At 38.5% G+C, this 22354-nt stretch overlaps 1 protein-coding gene across 5 annotated transcripts in view; it reads left to right on the forward strand.

The window, feature by feature from the left end:
* DCLK1 (doublecortin like kinase 1) overlaps positions 1-22354 on the forward strand; it is a 241396-nt gene that overhangs the window by 194789 nt on the left and 24253 nt on the right. For all 5 annotated transcript variants that reach the window (XM_027677739.1, XM_027677740.1, XM_027677738.1 and 2 more), the window contains 8 exons: positions 1493-1577; positions 2927-3035; positions 7890-7947; positions 8683-8802; positions 14584-14730; positions 20134-20267; positions 20993-21070; positions 21718-21814. In XM_027677739.1, coding sequence (XP_027533540.1) covers positions 1493-1577; positions 2927-3035; positions 7890-7947; positions 8683-8802; positions 14584-14730; positions 20134-20267; positions 20993-21070; positions 21718-21814 — 828 coding nt within the window. The remainder of the gene's footprint in view (positions 1-1492; positions 1578-2926; positions 3036-7889; positions 7948-8682; positions 8803-14583; positions 14731-20133; positions 20268-20992; positions 21071-21717; positions 21815-22354) is intronic.

Raw genomic sequence — 22354 nt, forward strand, 5'->3', positions numbered from 1 at the left:
TTATTTAGTGAAAAATAGGCCAAGTTCAGGCTTTGTCTAATTGTCTGAGCTTAATCTATTATGGGAGAAATGAGAAGTTATTCTGTTCAAATGAACTCAGCAGACTGGCCAACTTTTAAGTCTGCTGACTGTCCTCTCCCTGGCTCCGTACTCGGCAAAGATCCCAGCTGCTGCATCTTTGGTTGCTCTTGCTCCAGCCGTCCGCTGTGTTCTGCAGCGGCAAATGAGAAAAACCATTCCAAAGTAGCTGTATTTAGTTTGCAAAAGTGGATTGGCACTCTGATTATGGGCATCTAAAAACCTTGCAAACACTGATAAGGAAGTGATAGTGTTAGTTACATGCAGTACAGCCTGCAATTTATGTGATATATAGATTGAAGGAAATAATGAAATACTGCAGCACTTTGTAACCTTTCAGCATGTGAGTGATGTGAACTCAAGAACATTTTAGTTTTGAAAATCCTGTGAATATTTTTACCTTATGTTGCAACACGAGGACCTGAGGAAACGCTCGGTTTGGCTGTAAGTTTGAAGAGCCATCGTTACATTAGTAGCTGCTTCTGATTTCTTCTGAAGATGGGAGAATCCTGAAGGTGTGTTAGTATAATTCTTACGCACCACAGAATAAAAGTTCTGGGTGAAATCCAGTCCATCCCATATGTCTGTGTAGTATCATCCATCTAGATGCATGGTGAAACAGTTTTCCTAAAGTACATGCTTAGAGTCTGTAGTTAACTGATAGACATTGATAGGTGTTTTGGAAAACTTCCCTGGTGAGATTCTGCCTCCAATACTTCTGGTATCCAAGGTGGGTGCCTACGAGTCTCCTTCTAGAGACTATAGAAATACTGTCCTCCCCCCATTAACTGTACAAACTCAGACACTTGCATTTCAAGTACTTAAAACTGAAGTAGAGAGTCATGCCTGAAGTGAACTACACCCAGTCAAATGCTTTTACAAAAGACCAGTCATTGTTCACCCTGACATTTTATTTTATCCATACATTACCATAATGATTTCTCCCTTCTAGAACACAAGTGGAGAGGATTTCTCCAGAGGGAGGTTTGTAAAAGTGAGGAATTCTGCCCATAACAAAGCCAATTATGGACGTTTTTGCTTCTAGTGCTTGCTGGGTTAACAGGGCCTCTGAGAACACAGTCTCCTGCCTGCAGAGGGCATACAGCTCCTCAGATTTCCCTGCCAAAATGTAGGTGGAAGGGAGAAACTAGTGGAGCATACATCAAAGTGTTCTTGTACACTGCTGCACATGATATATCAGGGATATCTCCATGTACGTGGGGGTACCAAAAGTGTAATTTTGGAGGAAAAATTGGATTCTTCCCAAGCATCCCCATATCCCTCCACCAAAGTAAATTGATACTTTACATTGCGAACACTGAAGCCTCTCCGGGACATGTGTCCAGCAGAAACGTGCTGGGGGTACTCGTGTTTCTTAAAAATCATCTGTTTTCATTTGTGTCTCCATTTCCAGAGCTCCCAACACAGTGGCTCCTCTACCTCATTAGCATCCACCAAAGTTTGCAGCTCTATGGATGAAAATGATGGACCTGCAGAAGGTAACATTTGGAGGCTGACATTTCAAAGCAGTCAGTGTAGTGATAACAGCAGCTGTGTAGGAAATGAGTCATTCTTCCTGTTGGAGAAGGTGGGAGCATTGCAGGCTGGATAACTTTCCATGAGGAGGCTCCTCAGCCGTAGCAAACCACTTAGGTTCGCTCTGGATCAGATTTGATCTGGACATCGCTCTTCAGAAATATTTTTATTGCAGAATACTCAAGATGTTATTTCTGCAAGCGACACAGTGCTGACTGGCTTATTTCAGTATTTTTGTCTCATCTATCATGGTACTAAAGAACATGCAGCAATCCTAGGTCTTTACTCAGAAATGGATAGTCTTACCCCATACTAAGGCTTTGAGCAAGTTGGCTAAGGGATAGTGTCTGCTTGAACACTATACACATATACATGTATGTATGTATGTGTATTCCTGTTTGAGAATTGCTCTTCATGCCGTCTGTGAATTCAGGCAAAACCCAGCCTCCTTGTGTCATAACATTCACTTTTAATACTAAGCTGGAACAAAGGACAGAGAAAGATACAGTTAGAAGCACTGTCTTAAAGAGTGTAAACACAGATCACATTTCTGAGAGACTTTTTTTTTACATTACAGTATTTATATAGTAGTTTGTATCAGCTGCAGTTTACAGTCAGCTTTTAGAAGCATGTTAGGTATTTGTAACACTATTTCGAATACCTTTAAAAATAATGGTACAGGAATGAGCACTAAAACACGTTAAACTACAAACTTTTTGTATGCTTAGACACCGTGTAATGCAATTTTACCTAAACATCTGGTACCCAGGTTGCATGCGAGGTAGTATTATTGAGAACATTTGTTTAAAAACTAAATATTTAATATTGGGGGATGGGGAGAACTAGCACTTAGCACATGAGGAGTTTTATGGATATCTCAGTTTACAGGATGTAATAAAATAAGTGCTTGAGTGTTGGACTTCTTTGGTACATATATTTAATCATGCTGTGTCAAGGAGTTCCAGCCCTTTTTGGAGGTTGGTCTGCGCTTGTGCAGATAACAAAGGCCTTTTCATAATTAAAAAAATACAACTTTGGTTTTGTCTTGGGGGCATATTGCAGTGGGAATGGTAAACTATGTAACACTCGAATGGTGGTATGTTTGAGCCCCCAGAAGTCTTATTTTTCATTATTGTATCTGCGTGAAACCTGTTGAGTATATACAATGTCAGCAGCGTGGTTTCACTGTACAGTAAGTGAGACACTGACTGAATGGTTTCCAGGCTCCTAAACCATGGACTTGAAATACATGTTATGTGCAACATCTGTGTTTCCTTCACTAACAATAAAAATGTACTAATGATTCTTTCAGAAGTGTTGGAGGAAGGTTTCCAGGTTCCAGCATCGATAGCAGAGAGATATAAAGTTGGAAGGACTATAGGAGATGGAAATTTTGCTGTTGTGAAGGAGTGTATAGAAAGGTGAGGAGGATAATATGCTTATTACTGTAAAAAATAATCATTAATGTCATGCTTTTTCTAGATCATGTCTTTATTTGTAGAATATAAACATGTAATAAGGTAACGTCGCAATGCCGGATGGAAAAACTTTGTGTCCTGTCATATGAAAAAAAGAGTGAGTTCAAGGGGCCATCTATGAATTTAATTCTTTGTGGGTTTTATATCTTTTGGGGGTTTTTGCTGCACTCCACATGATTTTACCAGTTCTTTGTGTTAAATCTTCTTTGTTGCACTTTTCTTGCAGTATGTTCTTGCAAGTCTCCTTTTGCATTAGACCAGTGGAACATTTCACATGTAGGAGCATCCTGTAAAGATGTCAGGAAGTTTTGGTGTGTGATGTAGTGATGATGGTCAGCACAAAGAACTGACCTTGGATCCATCTATTCTGCCATCTGACACTGAGGATTAATCTCTTTCATGTTTATTGTTAATTAAATGGACATCTAATTCCTGCTTGCCTGCTTTGTGCCATTATATATGCTCCTTCCAACTTTATAAGCCTCACTGCAGACACCAAAATCTAACTTCTTCAATGACCTTTACTGTTAAGAAGTGAGAGCAGTCACTGATTTTAAACATCTACTCCAGACTAGAGACATCACAAGTCCCCTTAAATATCAGTGTTGCTGAAAATGTCCAGGTTGACTAGTTCAGGTGTCTGTTTCTAAATCTGTTCAGGTTTGAGTTGGCTATACCCAATCTTAAGAGTGTAAAAACCAGGGAACAAGAACTAAGCAGAACTGCAGGTGCCTTTTGGTGGTATTGTTAAAAATGGGAGAATATGGGATATAAAAGACAGAAGGTATTTCACCTGTATGTGAAATGTTTGTAAGACTGCTTATGTTAGATAGTAACAGTGCAGAAAAGCAAAAAGCTGCCAGAGGTAGAGATGTCCAAAAGAGAGAACAATAGACGTGTCAAGGTTTGATAATGAAATTTCATTTAATTTCATTTAAGTTTTCTACCCCCTTTTATCATATCCTAGAGAGGACACTCTTACAGAATACTGTAATCTCACCTTTGGGCTCAAAGAAAGAACTTTTGTTCTTTGTCCTATAAGAATATTATATTAGCCCTAGAGAGTCAGATTAGATCTCATGGCAGATGATGATAAATTAGCTTGACTGGTTTTAAACTAGTCTCCTTGGAAAAAGACAGGTCCTACTCTGCATCTGAAAGTGTCTGGCAAATCAGAGACCATGAAGACAGCTGCTGGGGAAAAGGAGAAGAGTGGATTTTGTATCAGCTGACAGTGTGCTTGTGGGATTTGGCCAAAGCTCTGGTGAGGCCTTTAGAGCTCTGCCAGAGTGAGTTCACGGTGGAGCTGGCCATCCAGAGGGCAATAGCTGTTCAGATCAAACCCCAGGGTCTCAACACGAAACTGGAGAATATGGAAACCTAAAGGAAGCAAAGCAAAACAATATGAAAAACAGAAAGCACTGTAAAACCCTGTGGAGGGCCATGACTGATGAAAAAGATAGGTGAAAACACATAACTAAGAAAAGAGAAAAAGGCAGCTGAAGGTAAAGTGAATAGTAACTGAGAGAAATGAAAATTACAAATGAAAATAATGAAAGGTTGTGGTTTTGACACTGTCATTCAACTGAAAATGCCATTTGTGCTGAGAGACAGTACAAATCTGCTAGTGTGCGTTTTACAATTTTTTCCCAAGCTGAGAGAAAATACATGAACAAAATTAAATATAGGTCTTGACACACCTAAAAATAATAGTGATTACAATATCCTTGAGAGCTTGAATGAAAACTGTTTCCTGTCCTCTTGTCTATCCCACTGGTCCCAGAAGTATCTGGTAGCATAGCATATCTAATGAGTACATGCTCAAATAGTATGATTTCCCAGGTATTCCCAGATACATTGTCCTGTGGTCTCTGAGTTATACCATTCCGTAGATTCCATTTATGTCAGAGAGCTACTACTTTGGCAGAGCTTGAAAATTGAAGTGGAATTATTTGTGTTAGTTTCCACTTCTAAATCAGTATACCCTTGCCATCACAAGTGTGGAAGGAGAAATAAAAACTCAGAGAGTAAATTAAAGCCAGTACGTGTGAAACCCCTTCAAAAACATTCTTTGCAGTCTTTCTGAGCAAAAACCACCTCACTTCAAAGTCTGATATGTCCATCATTTGCAGAGCAAGAATTGATGGGGTGATACTTGGGACAGAGGACCTTTCCACTTTCTTCTGAAGTACAATTCCTGTGTGCAAAGACTTCAAAGGAATAGCACCATGAGGTGTTAAGCAAGTAGGAATGGGTCTTGTTACACAACTTCACTGGTCATGTGGATACTTCTCCATATCTCTGAGATCATTCTGTGTGCACTGGTTAACAACTCTGGCACTTCAATACATTCAGAGGCATTTTCCTCTGCCAATGAACAGATCAAATAGAAACCAAAACCATATTCAAAATTTTCATGTGAGGACTTCTAAATCTCATTCTGAGCATCTGTGAGCGCACAGCACACATACAAAAATACATTTAATGCATGCACAAAAATAACAAAGATTTTTTTTCTACAGTGCAACGGAAATTGCTATGAACTTTGCAAAAGTTTAAAAGAGCCAGGTATCGAGCCCTCTTATGGACTAGAGATTTAACTCTGTGTCCTGCGGTAGTTCAGTGGGTCCAGACTTCTGTCCAGCCGTAACGCATTGCCTTCTTTTTGTGGTACCTTTTTATTGTTTGGAGTGAGCAATAGGTGAGACGTGAGATGCCTGTTTCATGGTTGAGTTTCTGGCATAGCTGTGCATATTTTTTGGTGATGTGTAAGTTGCAGTGATGCTGACAGCCTGCAGTTCTGCAGCTTTTTAGGGAAAAGGATTTGCATTATCTTAGCTTTAATTTTCTTTTTACCAAAACACAGAGCAGTCAGGGTTGTCATCTGCTTGCTACATATAATGCTCCATCGTATTCACAATTTGTCCTGCGGTGTTTTTATATGTGTTCATTTTTAACTTTCAGATACTTCCAAATTCTGACATTTCCTCACAGGCTCAGATTTCCCAATATTTTGGAGTACATGGAGTCTCCTATGGCCAACAAAAAACATCAATTTCCTTACTCATGACAGAAAGGAAGCATTCCTAGGGCAACCAAGCAACTTGAAAGAGACTCCTATTGAAAGAGGCTATATTTTTTCTGTTTGAACCCCAGATATCTTAATTTCTAGTATTTCTTGTTCTATCCCCTCCTTCTAGTCCCCAAAAATAATGTCCAGAACTCTTCCTGTTCCCTCACTGAGCTTTGACTGTAGCCACTGAACAGCAGCACTGGAAAAGGGCACCCTGCATGAAGTGTGACCCATTTCAGGGGACTGTAGCATTAAACCCCTTTGTGGAGAAGTACAGATATGAGAAGTTTTTAATTTTTCTTTGCATAAATCTTGAACAGACATGTTATACTTTTTTTTCCCAAGTCATAAACTTATTTATACTGCGTGATTTCTTTGGATAGCCTTTTAATAGATATCCTAATAAAGACCGTCTTTGCTCTCTGCTGACTTGGGAACTCAAACAGAATTAATATTTTAGGGTTTTCTTTGCTTTTTACTGAACTACCCATTTTTTCTTAAGTTAACAACTAGTGGTACATCATTGCCAGAGGAGTTCTCCATGTTTTAATATGGCAATGAAAATGCCCAGTTGATTTCCAGATACAGTGCTTTCAGTCACTCACTTTGCATGTCCTATTTGACAGACTGAGCACACTTTTAGACACATTAATTTCTCTGTTTAACATACTATGTATCAATTTAATGTATTGGTTTAACTATGTTTTGTGAAATGAAGAATGAAAAAATGACCCTGTATTCTTGAAAGGTTATCTTTTGTTATTTTTAACCAAACATATGCCTAAGGGCAATGTAACAGACTTTTTTAAGCTGTTTAGGTTCTTATTACAAAATGAAAATGTTTCAGTAAGATCTTTTTCTTATATTACCCATTCTCCATTTAATCTTACAGTGAAAGTAGGGCTTGTGAACAGAGCTTCTTGTTTTCATTGTTATAGTCATCTTACGGTTTTGTAACTTGATTAAGAAATGGAAGTTGATACTGTTAGCCTGTCTACAAGCTAATTTTTTTATGTTAGCGTTCTATATAATAGATATCTACATATATGTGGTAGTGATAAATATTATAAGGTTTCAAAAGAACATAATGCTTAAAAGGAAATGTGTTCTCATCCTGAACTAATTTCTCTGTAATTTTTTACTGTCTACCCAATCTTTCACATTCTGCCCCAAAACCCAACATATTTAACTCTGCTAAATATCCTGTACTTACTGAATATATAAAACATTATTCCAGGGACTGACCTTTTTATCATAGCAGTTGTGAGTGCAGATGTGCAAACAAATGACTTCTTTTCATTTTAAGTAAAAAGTAAGTAAGTATTTTTGATGGGTTATATTTTTTGTATAATAGAAAACAAATCTTTTTTGTTTTGAAAATATTTGGATCTGTGGACAATATATGGTGTTTTTACATAAAAATCAGAATAACAATTACCATTAAAAAATTAAAAAAAAAAAATCAAGTGATTTCTGTTTTGAAAACATTGCAATTTCTTTATTAAAAAAAAAAAGTTTGATTTTTTTCCTCAGGCACACATACTCAATTACTTTGGCTCAAGTTTACAATACCAATCATATCTAAGCTTCATTTCTTGAAAAAAATGAATACTTGAATAGAATTCTTCACTAGACTTATTGTACTCAGATGACAAGTATAAACTTGACTGAGAAAAATATTCAATGTGATTGAACATAAATTTTTTTCTTTTATCTTTCCTCAGATCAACTGGTAGAGAATATGCTCTGAAAATAATCAAAAAGAGTAAATGTAGAGGAAAAGTGAGTACAAAAAAACATTTGAGACCGAAAGATTTTTTTTTCCAAGAAATGTTTTGTGAGAGATCAGTTTGGGAAGCTGTTGGTATTTGTCTCCTTCCTGACAACTATTAGAATCTTTTTGGTTGAAGCTTTTGCCTGCCCTCTGGAGACTCTTGAAATATCAGTATAAAAGGCTGTTGTATGACTTTCCAGATGCATGTGTTGATTCTTCAGCTGGTTAGTTGTGTGTGATTCTTTGCTCTTTACCCTATAATTATGTCCTCTAATTTTCGTAATTCCACGTTATAGAAAACAGAATAATAATATGAATAATTATAACAACACCAGTCACTGTGTCTGAAGAGTAGGTTAATCAAAGTAATGTCAGTTTTATACCAAGTGACTGTTAGCTTTTGAAATCTATAACAAAAGATTCTCCGAGAAGATGCTATCATATTGTTAAATCAAAAGATTCTGGATCAGAGAAAATTTTAAAAGCTCCCATATTTAATTTTTCTCTGTATCAGAAACATCTAATTTTCTCCATTTCTTTTTTTGTGTTCCACTCTCTCTTCTTTCAGTTACCACATTGATATTGTTTCTAGACATGTTCCTTCTGTATTGCTGGAGGCAACATCTGTTAGGTTTTTCAAAAACCCTGAAGAATTCGCACAGGGCCCATTCTCTCTGCTTTTTCCACTATTAATTTTTTTCCCACGAACTGGTAGTCATTAAAAATTTTTTTGTGTGTGGCAGGAACATATGATCCAGAATGAGGTATCTATTTTAAGACGAGTCAAGCATCCCAACATTGTACTTCTAATTGAGGAGATGGACATGCCAACTGAGTTGTACCTTGTCATGGAACTTGTAAAGGTGAGTGTTTTGGAGACAAGCTGCATTAGGAATTGTTTCAATCATATTGAGAAATTCCATTGATACCAAGGCTTACTGAAAAACATGAGATCACAGAATAATTCAGAGTCTCTGAAGGTAGTCTAGCATACTACTGAAAGATGTATAACCCACTGTCAGATTTTTTTTTTTAGTTTTTGAATATTTCAAATATTTGTCTAACTTGCTGTAAGCCACATTTGGAAGTGCTCTGTGGACAGTACTTTAGGGATCACCAGTTTTATTTGCTTGCTCAGAAAAAGTCTCTTTAAAAAGTAGTAGTCTGCCTTGAAGTGAATTGAAAATACACCCAGTCCAAAGAGCCATAAATACCAGCCTTAAAAATAAATTATTTTTTATAATTTATGTTAACTCTAAACAATATTACATGTCTTTTTTCTCTGCTGATTTATATTAACACAGTGTCAGACTTGCCTCCTTGATAGCAATCTAAATTTAAGCTGAAGTAAGGCAGAAGTGAAAGAGAAAAGCCTGCTATGTAAAGCATGGTTGTATTCTGAAAAGTAAATTTTGGAATGCAGTATTTTGTATTTTGGACCCCATTTATTTCTTCATAGTAACTTCCAGATCTCATGCATTTATTTCACTCTCTGCTGGAATTATATATTCAAACTCGATTATGAAGCTCAGACCATGTCATCTTTTGCCCCCATAATGTCAACAGTGCAGTGCAACAAGTATGAGTTTAGCTTTTGGTTCTGGTACTAATACACAAGTATGTCCCTGTGAACAAAAAGTGGTGAAAATATATTTGCACAAATTGTGCAGATCAGAACAGAAAACTACTGAAGATATCTTGTCCTCCATGCATACTTTAAAGGGTACACCTGTTTTTCCCATTCACTAGTGGGATTTGTGATTCTCCTTCCTTGCTCAACTATTCTGTGGGAAGTACATCTTTTCAGCAGCCACCTCCATTTCTGTATCCTGGTCAGCACATTCTCCAGGGGCAGCCTACACCTGGGAAATCCACAATTTTAAGTGTTTAAGAACAAATACGACAATAAACTTGTGCAGCAGCAGCATTTGTGTGCAGGTCTGTTGTGTGTGCATGCTCAACACATGAGCAAATTGGGCACTCTGAACCCTGTCACTCAGATCACTCCACTCAAATTAAGAGTGTGGTCCTCTTCAATGGACATCTTCTGTATCCATGGCTAGAAACAGGCCCTGCCAGAGGTCATGAGACAAAGCAATTTTTGGCAAGCAAGTCTATAACCTCCTTTGCTCTGATTGTAGGTGGAGATAAGGGGATGCTCTTAATGTAGTCACCTCATTGGGATTTTACATAGGATAGTCCCAGGTACAAGTGTTTCTTCAAGAACTTCTCAATTTCTGGTCTGAAATATGAGAGCAAGTTGCATGACAAGTTTTTTTGTTTTGTTCCATTATCTCCCGTGCTTTGTGGCAGCACCAGTGACACAAGCCATGTTCCCAGTCCAGAGCTGGGAGACTGACAAGTGTGGCTCATGGGTGGATGGCCATAGATTTTCCCTGTCCTTGTGGCAGTCTGGGACAGTCTTGTTATATATGAGGGGCTCAGGCCATGCCCTACAGCTGAGGAGATGGCAACAATGTCCTCTTAGGTCTGAGCCTGACAGATGCCCCACTTTGCTTGAGTGATGCTGTGGACCTTATGGTCCCACTAACCCTATTGTCCAGCACCTCCAAGCTCTGAGGAAGCACACTGGGAGATGGTGGTGGCAAGGAGCATACCTATTTTTTCTCTAATGGAGAGGTTACATCCTAAGAAAAAACAAAATTACTGACACTCTTTCCTGCCGTGAATCCCTCTGTGTAACCAGTCCCAGAATCATTTTCCCACTCCCTTCACAATCACAGCCCTCTCTCACTCTTAGGCATGCAATGTGAAATAGTGCACCCTGAGGTCAGATACTATTAGCCGTCTAAAACTATTTTAATCATAATTACTGCTCTATTCTATGATAAGTGAGCTCACTATGAGATCCATGCTACTGTAGTTTTTTCCCAGTGTCCATGAAAGCTTGTTCAAAGGTACCTCAATCCTCTCGCATAGCATTGTAATCTAATGTAGCCACAGCTTCAGCCTGCATTGACAAATCCTTCATCTTGGCCCCAGGAGGTGTGCTAAGAAGTAAAAGCTGTGCCTTGCCTAACCTGCCAAGATGGTAAGCACATAGCTGGTTTTATGGGTGCATCCTGCTGTGCTATTCATGGTTGAAAAATGTGCAAACTGTAGTCTCCAATGGATTTTTAGTCGAAGTCCTACTCAGCTAAATGAGAGAGGAGGGGACTGACAACTCTTAGAAAATAACTAGTTTAAAAGATGTATGTAAAGAAAACCATGCATTGTATTCACTTTCTGGAAAAATCTGTTTTCTTGTGCTCTTTCTTCTTTACTCTTCAAGATTGCTGCACGTGCTAAGATATTTATGCTTTTAGCTGTGCTATGGAAGGGCTTTATAGACATCTCTGTACTTCTGGTATCCTAGAGAACATTGTTTTCATATTCTTTACTTTTGTGTGGAATAATAGAAGAAATTTAGAAGAAATATCCTTCTTCTTGAAAGTCAACTTTGTTTCTTTGAAGCAAGCATCTATTCCTCAATAATTAATTGGAAAAAAAAGACTCCATGGGCACCAGGGAAGGTATTTCTGGAAGGACATTAATTGTTAATTCACCAATTGCTGATTGTTACCATTTCATAGTGTGCACTGTTAGAATTGATTAACCATCTGTTATTGACTGACTTTTGAAGACCTGACTTTAAATCAAACTCACAGACAGGAAAGAAAGGCAAGCAGAAAAGGCTTGATACTGCAGAGCCCAGTTTCAGTTAATACCACCCTGCATTAATTGGCAGTAACATGTTTGACATAAGTGGCTGCTGAAAATCCCACCCTCACCTCATGGCAGATAGGCCATTCATGGCTTTGTAAAGTGTAAGAAAAAGCACTTCATAAATACAAATATAAACACATTGCAAGTGGTGCTTGTAAAAGGAAGCAAAGACCTGGTTTCTGGCACGTTGCCTTTTTACACAGAGCAACAAAATTGTTATTCAAACCTAACAGGGGTTTGACCAATTTAAGAAGCAAGATTTATTGCAGAGTTTCCTTTACTACTCCAGGATATGATTTCACTTTTGCAGAAGAAAAAGAGAGATCATATCATTTACATAGCTAGGTAATAAATAAATAATTGGTTACTGTAGTTCCAAGTACACTTCCTCGTGTGCACAGATGACAAAAACTGCATTCAGATGTTCCTGGTTCCGTTTCACTCCTGAACAGGGGATTTAAGACTGAAGTGTCATCCTGAACTCACCTCTTGTGCCTGAATAAATGATAGTGACCCGCTGTGTGAATCGGCTTAGCAGAACCTTGCAGGTTGAAGTGCTCTTTGGGGAGAAGAAAGTCTGAAAACAATTCTGCCTGATATAGCTGTCAGCTCTGTTAACTCTTTCCAGGATATCATCTCTCTTTCAACCACACAGAGAATCCCACAGACTAAATATGTGCTCTCTGTTCTTAGCAGGCTACCTGGTAAGAAACTTTACTGAGTACAGTAGACTGCTTAAATGGAGAAAATTATTCTGCTTCAGATTGGCTTGACCATCTGTTAAATTGCTCTGCAGCCTCTATCTTTATCTGAGTTTATGTTTCTTCTGTGCATGAATATTTGTTTCTTTTCTTCTAACTTCAAGCCAAAATCTTTCCTTCTCTTTTTAAGGTTCAACTTCTTTCCTTCTTGCCTCTTATATCTCAGCTTGGACTACTATATTCTTTCTTTTGAGGCAGATGCTTTGCTGAAGTTACTGACACTTCTCCTGAGCATCTGGAACATATTAGATAAGACCAAAGATCTGTCTAATCCACTACCTCATGTTAAAAAGCAGCTGGTACAGGGGTTTCACAGGAAGGAGCTTAGGGAAGATAGATTATTTATCTCACATACTTTCCCACATGCTGATATCTAATACTTAGGGATCAGATAATGCCATGAAGTACATGGTATTGAACTTTTGCCAAATACTTGGTCTCTCTCTCTCTCTAATCCTCTATCTGGTTTAGTTCGGCCTTTTGTTCTTCCTTTTCCTTGACACTATGTATCTTGATGTGTCTTGAACAGTCACCAGCCAGTGTAAGAGGTTTGATGTGGTCCAGATTTGACAATGGTTGGCTGTAAGCAGTTTCCAAAGAGCTGGGGTTTTGCATCTACAATGGAAATAAACCTGCCCTGGCATACTTCAGCTGCACCTCAACAATGCAAAAATTTTAATAGTTTGTTTGGGTTTTTTTATAACAAGTAAAGTCTGTTTTATCAGATTTGAGTCTTTGGTGGTTCTCTTTTCCTACCCTTTTCTCTGTAGCCATGATTCCTGGAAAAATTCTTTTTTATTTTTTTTCTTTTTTCCCCCTCATCCTTTCTCTTTGTGGAAAAAGTGTTTACTCTGGAGCTGAGCCTTAAAAAACCCAACCTTCAAACAGTCTTGAGGCTGTTGATAAAATCATGAGAGTTGGAAAAGCTGGGACTCCTCTACTGCCTTCAGAAAAAATCTACATGTTCTTCAAAATACAGTCTCCTCTGGGTTTTTTTCTTGAAATTTTGACTGCAGCAGGGATTTTTTTTCAGAATTATCCTTTCCCTCTTTTTTTTTTTTTGTTGTTGTTGGATTGTGTTTTCTTTATGTTTCTGCTTTGATGTTGGCTAGAGGCTCGATACCTTTGAGTAGTCTCTCTCAAAAGATGGTTGGGTTTTCCTCCACTCTGTCAAGCTTCCTTCTTAATCTCATTTTTAAACTTACAGTTTTGTCTCACATGCTCTTCTTCCCACTTGCCGGCTCATCTCTGGAAATACAGTCCAAATGTCATGGTTGCCTCAGATCCCAGTGAAGATCATTTCAACTTTGAGGATTTCTGCTCATTTTTTTTTCTTTTCTTTTCTTCTTTCCTTTTTTCTCTCTATTATTTTCTTGATTTTTCTTTCACTGGCAGTACCTTCTAGCTGAATTAGGCAGCATGATGAGCTGGAAATGGCACAAGCTACCCCTCTGTCTTCCAGTGCCTGACATACATGCTGTAAAGTTCTTCAGTATTAGCTGCCAGAGGCGTCACACTACCAAAAACTTCACATTTTGTGTAGAGAAGGTGCTTGTTTCTAAAATCCATAATTTCGAAGATTTATGAGATGAAAACAGATGACAGCAGTGAGGACAGGTAGCTAATTTGAATTTTACTCAGAGTTCCTTCATCTTTCTGGGGTTCAGTCAGGCACTGGGCAAAAATTTGATATCAGTCTGTTTGTGATTATAATAAAGAGTGGAAAGGGTTGGTACATGACATCATGACAAGCAAGTATGTAGTCTTGCCAGAAATTTGTAACAGAGGCTCTGAACACACAGGTTGGCAAGTGCTGGACACGTTACAAAAGCAGCAGGTGGGAATAGTTTGCAATAGAGACTCCAGCCTCTTAGCTGACCAACTCAGCCATAACAAAAGGTTCTGACTTACTGATCTGCTCAGCTGACATAATGGAGGATGTAATCACAGTACCCCTAGTTTATAGCTGCAAGGAAAATTGTGCTGCTTCTCTCTTCTCCTCCTCCTCTTCCTCCTCTTCCTCCTTCTCCTCTTCTTCCTCCTTCTCCTCCTCTTCCTTCTTCTCCTCCTCTATAAATTATGTTCCTTGATTTTCCCTAAATATTTTGGTCATTTCATTAGCAGTATTGCTCATATCCCGTGGTAATTTTGCTCCAGGGAGGAGATCTTTTTGATGCTATTACTTCCACCAACAAATACACAGAGCGGGATGCCAGTGGAATGCTTTACAATCTGGCCAGTGCCATCAAATATCTTCACAGCCTGAACATTGTCCACAGGGATATCAAGCCGGAGAATCTACTGGTAAGTGAAGATTCAGCTTTCAGTATTGTTGATAACTTAGGAGTGTGTGAGAGAACTTCTTCCTCCTTCCACACATCCACCCAGTTTATTTCAATGTTTTAAGTAATTGTTTCTTTTCATTTTAACATTTTGCATTGTAAAGCTCTTTTAAGAATAACAGCTATAATTAACAGTAACATAAGGTGGTATGTCTAGACTGTTATGTGGGACACAGCAGCAAAGTTATTCCTGGAATCACTAGAAGTGACCTTTTAGTAAACTTCAAGATAATTTCAAGTTTTTCATAACTACAAAAGTGTTCTGTCCTCAGCAGACTATTCTGTACTTTTGCTGCTGCCTAAGTAATTGGCAACACTTTAGTTTTACAAGTATGATGCACGTAAATGCTGTGCCCTAATCATGTCCTACGTCAGAGCAAAGACAGGAAGAGACTTCAGTGTCCTTTCTTCCCCTACTGCATCTCCCAAATAATCCTATAACACTTTTTATTAAGCCACTTTCCCAGATAGACAGTTTAAATTTTCCTTTTTCTGACTGAATCTGCATGAGCCTTATCTACTGAAGGCAATGGAAAACATACCATGACAATTAGTCTTTCTTCTAAGAATTTTGCACTCTTGAATGCAGCAATTGTATCCTTCACATAGGTTTATTTCTTCTGATAAATTAACTTCTCCTGATTATTTCACTGTTTTGAGTTTTCCCAAGTTTGCTGACATGTTCCAGCTGTAACTCAGAATTGACATGTCCCAATTCTCCATATATTCTGCAACCATAAAACAATGTTCATAGAATCATAGAAGATCAGTTCTTTCAGTTGTTTGCTCTCTGCCATGACATTTAGTCCTATTTGACACTGAAAAGGTTTTATGAGAATGTCGAGTCAAGTAGATCTTACTAATATTCCAGGGAGCGGGGTTTTTACAGTTTAAGTTCTTCTAGTGGCCAGTGCTTTTGCTGTTCTGGGTAAGGAAGTAACCTGCCCTCATTTTCCATAAACTGATGAAAATATACTGGGTAGAAGTTTCATTAGACAATAATGACTGATACACCTTTCTTGGCCCTTTTGCTCCTTTCATGCCCTGGTGCTGGTGTTGATAGGTGGCTACACGCAGATGTAGCAATCACATGCCAGGATTCCTTAATGCTGTGCCTGGAGTGTGCAGAAGGGTCTTGGTCTGGGGCAAGGCTTGCCCTGCTGCTGTCTTGACTTGTCTATAAATGCCTAAAGTCCAGACTTAAGCTTTTGGGGGAAGAGAGAAAGGTGGGCTTGAGATGGGGGCAGCAGGGAGAGGATTAGATTTTCCTGCCCAGCTTTTCTGCTAATTACCCACTACCAGGTGTGATAACACACTTCACATTGTAGCTGAATTGTTTTTGAATGACTTTTCCAGTGTTCTGCATTGATATTGATATTGATATTGAACAGTGAGGGTGTGGCGTTTAACCTCCTGCAGCATCCTAATTCTCAAAAGCCAGCATTTGATTCACAAATTATATTAATTCTCTAAGGTTTATCAGGTCCTTGAAAGAAAAGAATACTGCTTTAGAAGAGCACTTTGGAAATAGACTTACCTGAGCTTACCTGAGCTCTGACCCCAGCTCTGACACTGTCCTTAGTGTCTCTGAACCTTTCTACTTCTGTCTTAGCTGTCAAATGGAATGTGTGGTTCCTTGTGTCACAAGACTGCAATTAGTTATTTTAATGGCATTTATAAAATACTTGAAAAATGTCACATGGGTCTTACCCTTTTTTTTTCTAAATACCTTCTACTTGCCTTTTGTAGCCTACCCTTTTCCTTGCAGCTCTTTAACCCTTCACCTAAGTGATCAGGGCAGTATTTTTCCTTCATTGTTCTTGTGCTGTGTCTTTCCCTCCGTTACTGTCACAGTTTTGCACGTGTAAACAGCTGGTAGTGTTGTTACAGGGGGTTTTCCTGGATACTAATGTGAGAATCAGCCCTTTCTCCACTGCCTTTTTCCTGCCCATAGGTTGTAACTTGAGGTTTAGTGGAACCTATAACAGGCCTGCCCAACGCAGGGCAACTAGATGGGGTTGGAATCTACCCTGGTCAATACATGTCCCAAGGTTAACAGCCCCACTAGCAGGAAAAAACAACAGGGAGAATGAGCAAGTTACTTGAGGAAAAACATAGGGAGTGAAGGGGAACATGGTGTTCTGGAGAGGGCACCCAGAAGAGGATATTCATCCAGAGCCTCTTTATTTCATCTGTTACCAGCCCCAGGTTGAGCTTTCCCCTTCCCCTTCTCCTTTCTCTTCTTGGTTTTTCCTTTTCCCCAAAAGTAACTTCCATGCTTAGAACTGATGTGTGCAATGGGCTATATATCCTGCTCGTAAATCTCTGTGTGTGTGAACCTGTCCTATGTGCAACACCCGTTGTTTTAGTAAATGCTTAAATATTATCCTCAGGGATAATTATTATCCTTATATAATATCCTCAAGGTGTGAAAAGGCTACTTAACAGTCAACTGTCCAAGAGTTTAGGCTATGCTGAATACCTGTGATGTTTTAGGTTTTTTGGGTTTCTTTGTTCTCTAGGGAGTGTCTTCCATGTTTTAATTGGAACATTTTTCATAATTGCTGCTATTTAGTATGTTTATTTTGTCAAGTCATGGGATGTCTTTATAGCCATATAATAAACCCTAGAGAACAACTTCTCTGACTGTTGCCATCTGCACTGATCACAAGAGCAGCTTAGGAAATACTGACAGTCTTTACACTAATAGGATACATATGGTGGCACACAATTACGTGTGGCTGCATTCAATTAGTGTTGTACAATTACACAGTTTTATTGCTTAGTTAAAACAGTGAAAGCACTTCATAGTGGGCAATTTGCACTAATCCCCATTTCTTTAATTGCCCTTCAGTATTTAAATGCAGTGGAACATGTATAGCATTTATTCTGAATAACACAAGCATTGCATGACCTTTCTCATTCCTTGACTGGCAAATAACATACCACAGCTTCACACTGGGCTTCTTTTTATATGGAGTTACAACGGGGTGAGGAAAAGTTACTTTCTTCAGTTTTACAAGTCAACTGAAATAGTTTTCCAATGAAAGTAATTCCTAGAAATGGATGAAGTAAAATACTAGAAAATACACAGTATCAAACCTTCTGCATTGGTAAATGTTGCCAAACAAACCTCTTCTGTAATTAATTTCTAGTGTAGATGAGTCACACAAGGTGTGGTCTGTTGAAGGAAGGAATTTACTAAGGTTCAATAGGTTAGCACAATGCAGAAAAAGTTTTGTAAAAGATAACTGCATGAAATAGAATATGAAATGCTAATTAGGCTGAATCCAGCTCTGATGTCTAAATGCACACTTTACATTTTCAGCAAGCGAATATTTAAAGCCCTAGTCTCTAGACTTTAATTAAAACTGTTGTTGAAATTAGATTTATTACTGCCATTTCAGAGAACACTTTCTTTAGTTTCAAGAACCAGATGTATTTAACAATCTGTGTTTTTAATAAAACCATAATTGCCTTTTTTTTTTTCCTGGTGCTTTTCTATAAGCATGTCTTTTTTTTCTGGCTTAGTAGAAGAGAAATATGAATCCATTTTAAATAGCTGGTCCTCTTAAAGGTCTGGTTGAATTCTTAAAAATAACGTCATGAAAGGAGAAGAACTTCGTGTACTCTGAGTGTCTGCTTGTGACTGTATCACCTGATAAGCAGAGATTCAGGACAGAGAAGGGTTTTCTCTCTAGACATGGCTAACATTAACAAAGGAGAAACTGGGGGATGTGGGCTGTATAATATAACTAGTTATTATGAGCTATAGCAGATCCATAGTGAACAGTAGTGAGAGACTTCAAGAATTGATTTTGTACCAAATGAACTGTTCAAGGGTCCCTTGTAGAATTTATTCTATATTTATAAGAAAAAAATCTAGTATTTTCTTCTTCAAACAGTTGTAGATAAACGTGATTTAGGAGTAGCTGGTCAAGATATGTATTAAGAATGATTTTGGTTTTGATTGAGAAGTATGTTATCTTGTATTTATGCACAGTTTTGCTGCGAATTGTTGTCAGGATATCACTATTGGGAGCCAGACTACATGGAGCTTTGATTTGGGTTGCAAAATAATGAAGTGATGCATATATACTAAAAGAAGGCCTCCTGTAGACCATTTCTATTTTTTTAAGGTGCTGTTGTAGAAAACATATCAAAATGGGAAGCAAGAACTCAAACCAGCAGCTGAATTTTAGAAAGACTCACAGCCTTGTGTTTAAGTTAGATAGATTTTTGTATTTTTTATTTTAAATATTTTTTTTGTAAGTTTTCAGTGATTACAAATTTAGGGCTGTTCTTTTGCTCTGAACTGGCCTTTAAAATTGTGTATTTTTTACTGATGTTTTTAGTGTTTTTTCTTGTGACTGTATCTTAATCTCCCTTTGTACCCATAAAAACCCATGAAAGATCATGCTCCTGCTGTAAAGACCATGCTTTAAGACAGGATTGTCATGTGTATCCATTAGCAGCCCTAACTGCCTATGTCCCACTGATCATGATGGTAACATGCCAGTAAGACACTGGTTGGTATTTAACAGTCATCCAAGGAGAGGACAGTATGTCTAGGTGAAATAGCCCAGCCAGGTTTGTGTCTTGTGATTTCAACACACAGAGAAGAATCTGGAACAGTGCAGTCACTTTTGTATTATCTAAGCGGTGGCCTAGTGGTTAGCATGCGGCACTCTCACCACTGCGACCCAGGTTCGATTCCCAGTCCCCCGGGCAGATGGAGCTCGTTAGCCCTGTGAGGCCATCCATCTATGAGAAGGTCACTCTAAACAAACCTACGTCCTGAGGACCTCACTGCCATTGTCCAAGCTTGCTTGGCCCCGGCAGATGAACCTTAGGATTAAAGGGTGGGCTCAGTTCAGCGCAGGCTGTGTCTCACCTAAAAAATCCATTGCGCAGGCTGGAAAGGTAAAAGACCTTTCCCAAAATCTTCGTTCGCGAAGACTGGCTATTAATTAAGTAGCTGAAGTTCCTCTGCAAACCTTTAAGCTCTCTGCAAGAGTTTTTAAACTCAAAACTCTGCGCTGTGAATTGGCTGTCAGTGGGGAGTTAACCTCGGAAAGCCACTGTTGGAATGCCATGCATTTGCTTCTGGGTTTTAGTGTCTAGCAAGTGGTATGTCCTTTGTTGGCCAAGTGGTGAGATAAGTCCTTCCCGAACACCCTGTCTGTGTTCAAGGGAATTTGTCCAAATTGTCTGTGAATTTGCAAAGCTTACAGAGAAATATGTTGAATGTAAGGAGAAGAAAAATTACTGTAAATAAGAAGGAACGTTTCAGGCAGTTAGTAAATGATATAGTAGTTACCTTGATGGTATTGTGGTAAACTTTTGAATTTTCCTCCTGATTTAGGTTTATGAACACCAAGATGGAAGCAAGTCCCTGAAGTTAGGGGACTTTGGCCTAGCAACAATTGTGGATGGACCTTTATATACTGTTTGTGGGACCCCAACATATGTAGCTCCAGAAATCATCGCTGAAACTGGGTAAATCACTTTTAGTAATGATTCATTGTTGTATACACAGTGGAGCATATTCTCGACATTGTGCCAGATAGAGTTCTTGCAATTAAGATTTTTATACTGCCTTTGCTTGGCTATGTTGCAGAACAGTTGGAAGGGACTTCTGGAGGCTGTCTTATCCAAACCAGCTCAGAACAAGGCCAGCTGTGGAGTTGTATTGGTCAATCTCTGCCAGTTGTTGACCTCAAACTTCTCATCTTAACACTGAGTTACTAACTAGCCATTTACAGATGCAAGAAGTAATTCTTAAACTGTTCTCAGAAACTGCTAACTACCATTCACTTAATTTTATTTCATTATCACATACTGCCCTCTTCTGATTTGTTCCACAGAGTAACTGCCTGCTGGCTTGAGCAGGCTGTGTCACCTTTGCAGACTTCATGATGATAGGCATCTGATGCCAATTTTTATGCCCCCAAAAAGGCACGGATGGAGAAACATCCATCTAACATCACTGTCTAACTCAAGAATACTGCCAAATTTCTTCTGTGCACTCACACGTTCTGATCTAGTTATAGTTTTCAGATGTAAATGTAAAAAATATTTGAAAGGAGAATTAGGATTGGTAGGTAGGTAAAATTGAGATGAGAATTTATAAGAAATTATTAATAATTCTGAATGTTTCCTCTCTTCTTGCACTGTAGTCCATAGGAATCAGATGTCTCTAACCATGTCTCTCACACTTCTAGATATGGCTTGAAGGTGGACATCTGGGCAGCGGGTGTGATTACTTACATCCTGCTCTGTGGTTTTCCTCCATTCCGTGGGTATGGACTGATCTATTTAACCATCCTTGTTATGCAAACTAGTCCCTATGCTGCTTTTGCATTAAGCACAGAGATTGCCACTGGTAAAAGTTCTCTGCTCATAGGGTTTGGTTTTTTTTCCTGTGCTCCACATAGTGTTTTATACAAACCCCATAAATGTCTGTGATTTTACTGTAAGATCTCTGTCTCATGTTTGTTTATTTTAGTTTAAACTTCATTCCATTACAAACAAGAGCCTCCATTACAGGTTCTCTGAGCCTTTGCCTGATGTTTTAAATACACAATGAAATAAACATCTTCTTTCATGGGCCAAACACAACATATTTTGTGGCTGGTAAAAGGTGTTTAAAAAGTAAGCCACTTAATAAGGACATTTCAGATCTTTTATTCCCCTCAAAGCAATTGCAAAGTTATGGGTAATCCTAAAGACTAGCAGGTTACTTCAGAAAGAGTGCACCAAATGTGCTGTGTTTTATGATCTCACCATTCACACGCATAGCTGCATGCTTGGGGTGAATCAACAGCTTCCATAAGCATACTAATGGATCAACAGTTAAAAGCGATTTCAAAAAGTCTGTTGGAACCACTTCTGGAAATAATTTTTCTTTGGGTTTTGTTGTTGGTTTTCTTTGGTTTTTACCTTGCAGAAGTGGAGATGACCAAGAAGTACTTTTTGATCAGATTTTGATGGGACAGGTGGATTTTCCATCTCCATATTGGGATAATGTTTCTGACTCTGCAAAGGTGAGTTTTATAGTTGCTGATACTTTCTTCTCCATTATTATTTCCAGTGGGAGTATCTAATGCTTGTTGTTCTTTCACAGTGCTGTATTTGACGTCTCATTTATCTCCTGCTATACCTGTGAAGTCCTCTGGGTCACCTAGTGTGTTGTCGTATGATTACTGTCTGTTAGACTCCGAGTGGTTCTGAAATGGACCCTGTTCTGAAAGGACATCATATCACTATGTGATGTTGCAGACAATAGAAACATGAGTAGCTCTTACTGATTGAGAAAAATTTAAATAACTTCGCTTGACCTACACCTCTTAGGCTTGAAAGCTCCCTGGGACTGTGCTTTGTATGGACTTATGGGGAGGACCAAGTACCAACCTGGAGCTTTTGAATATGATGTAATAATATTATGGGGAGGCTGATTTTCCTTATTAATCCCATTAGATGTTATATGGGTTGTTTCTTTCTGTCAAAGAACTAGGCCTCCCCATTGCCTTATTGTTGTATTGTGGTGTGAAATACAGACTTGTTCAGGTCACAGTTCTTGGACT

This window comes from Neopelma chrysocephalum, unplaced genomic scaffold (genome assembly GCF_003984885.1).
Source record: "Neopelma chrysocephalum unplaced genomic scaffold, ASM398488v2 Primary Assembly neopelma1_43, whole genome shotgun sequence".
NCBI lineage: Eukaryota > Metazoa > Chordata > Aves > Passeriformes > Pipridae > Neopelma > Neopelma chrysocephalum.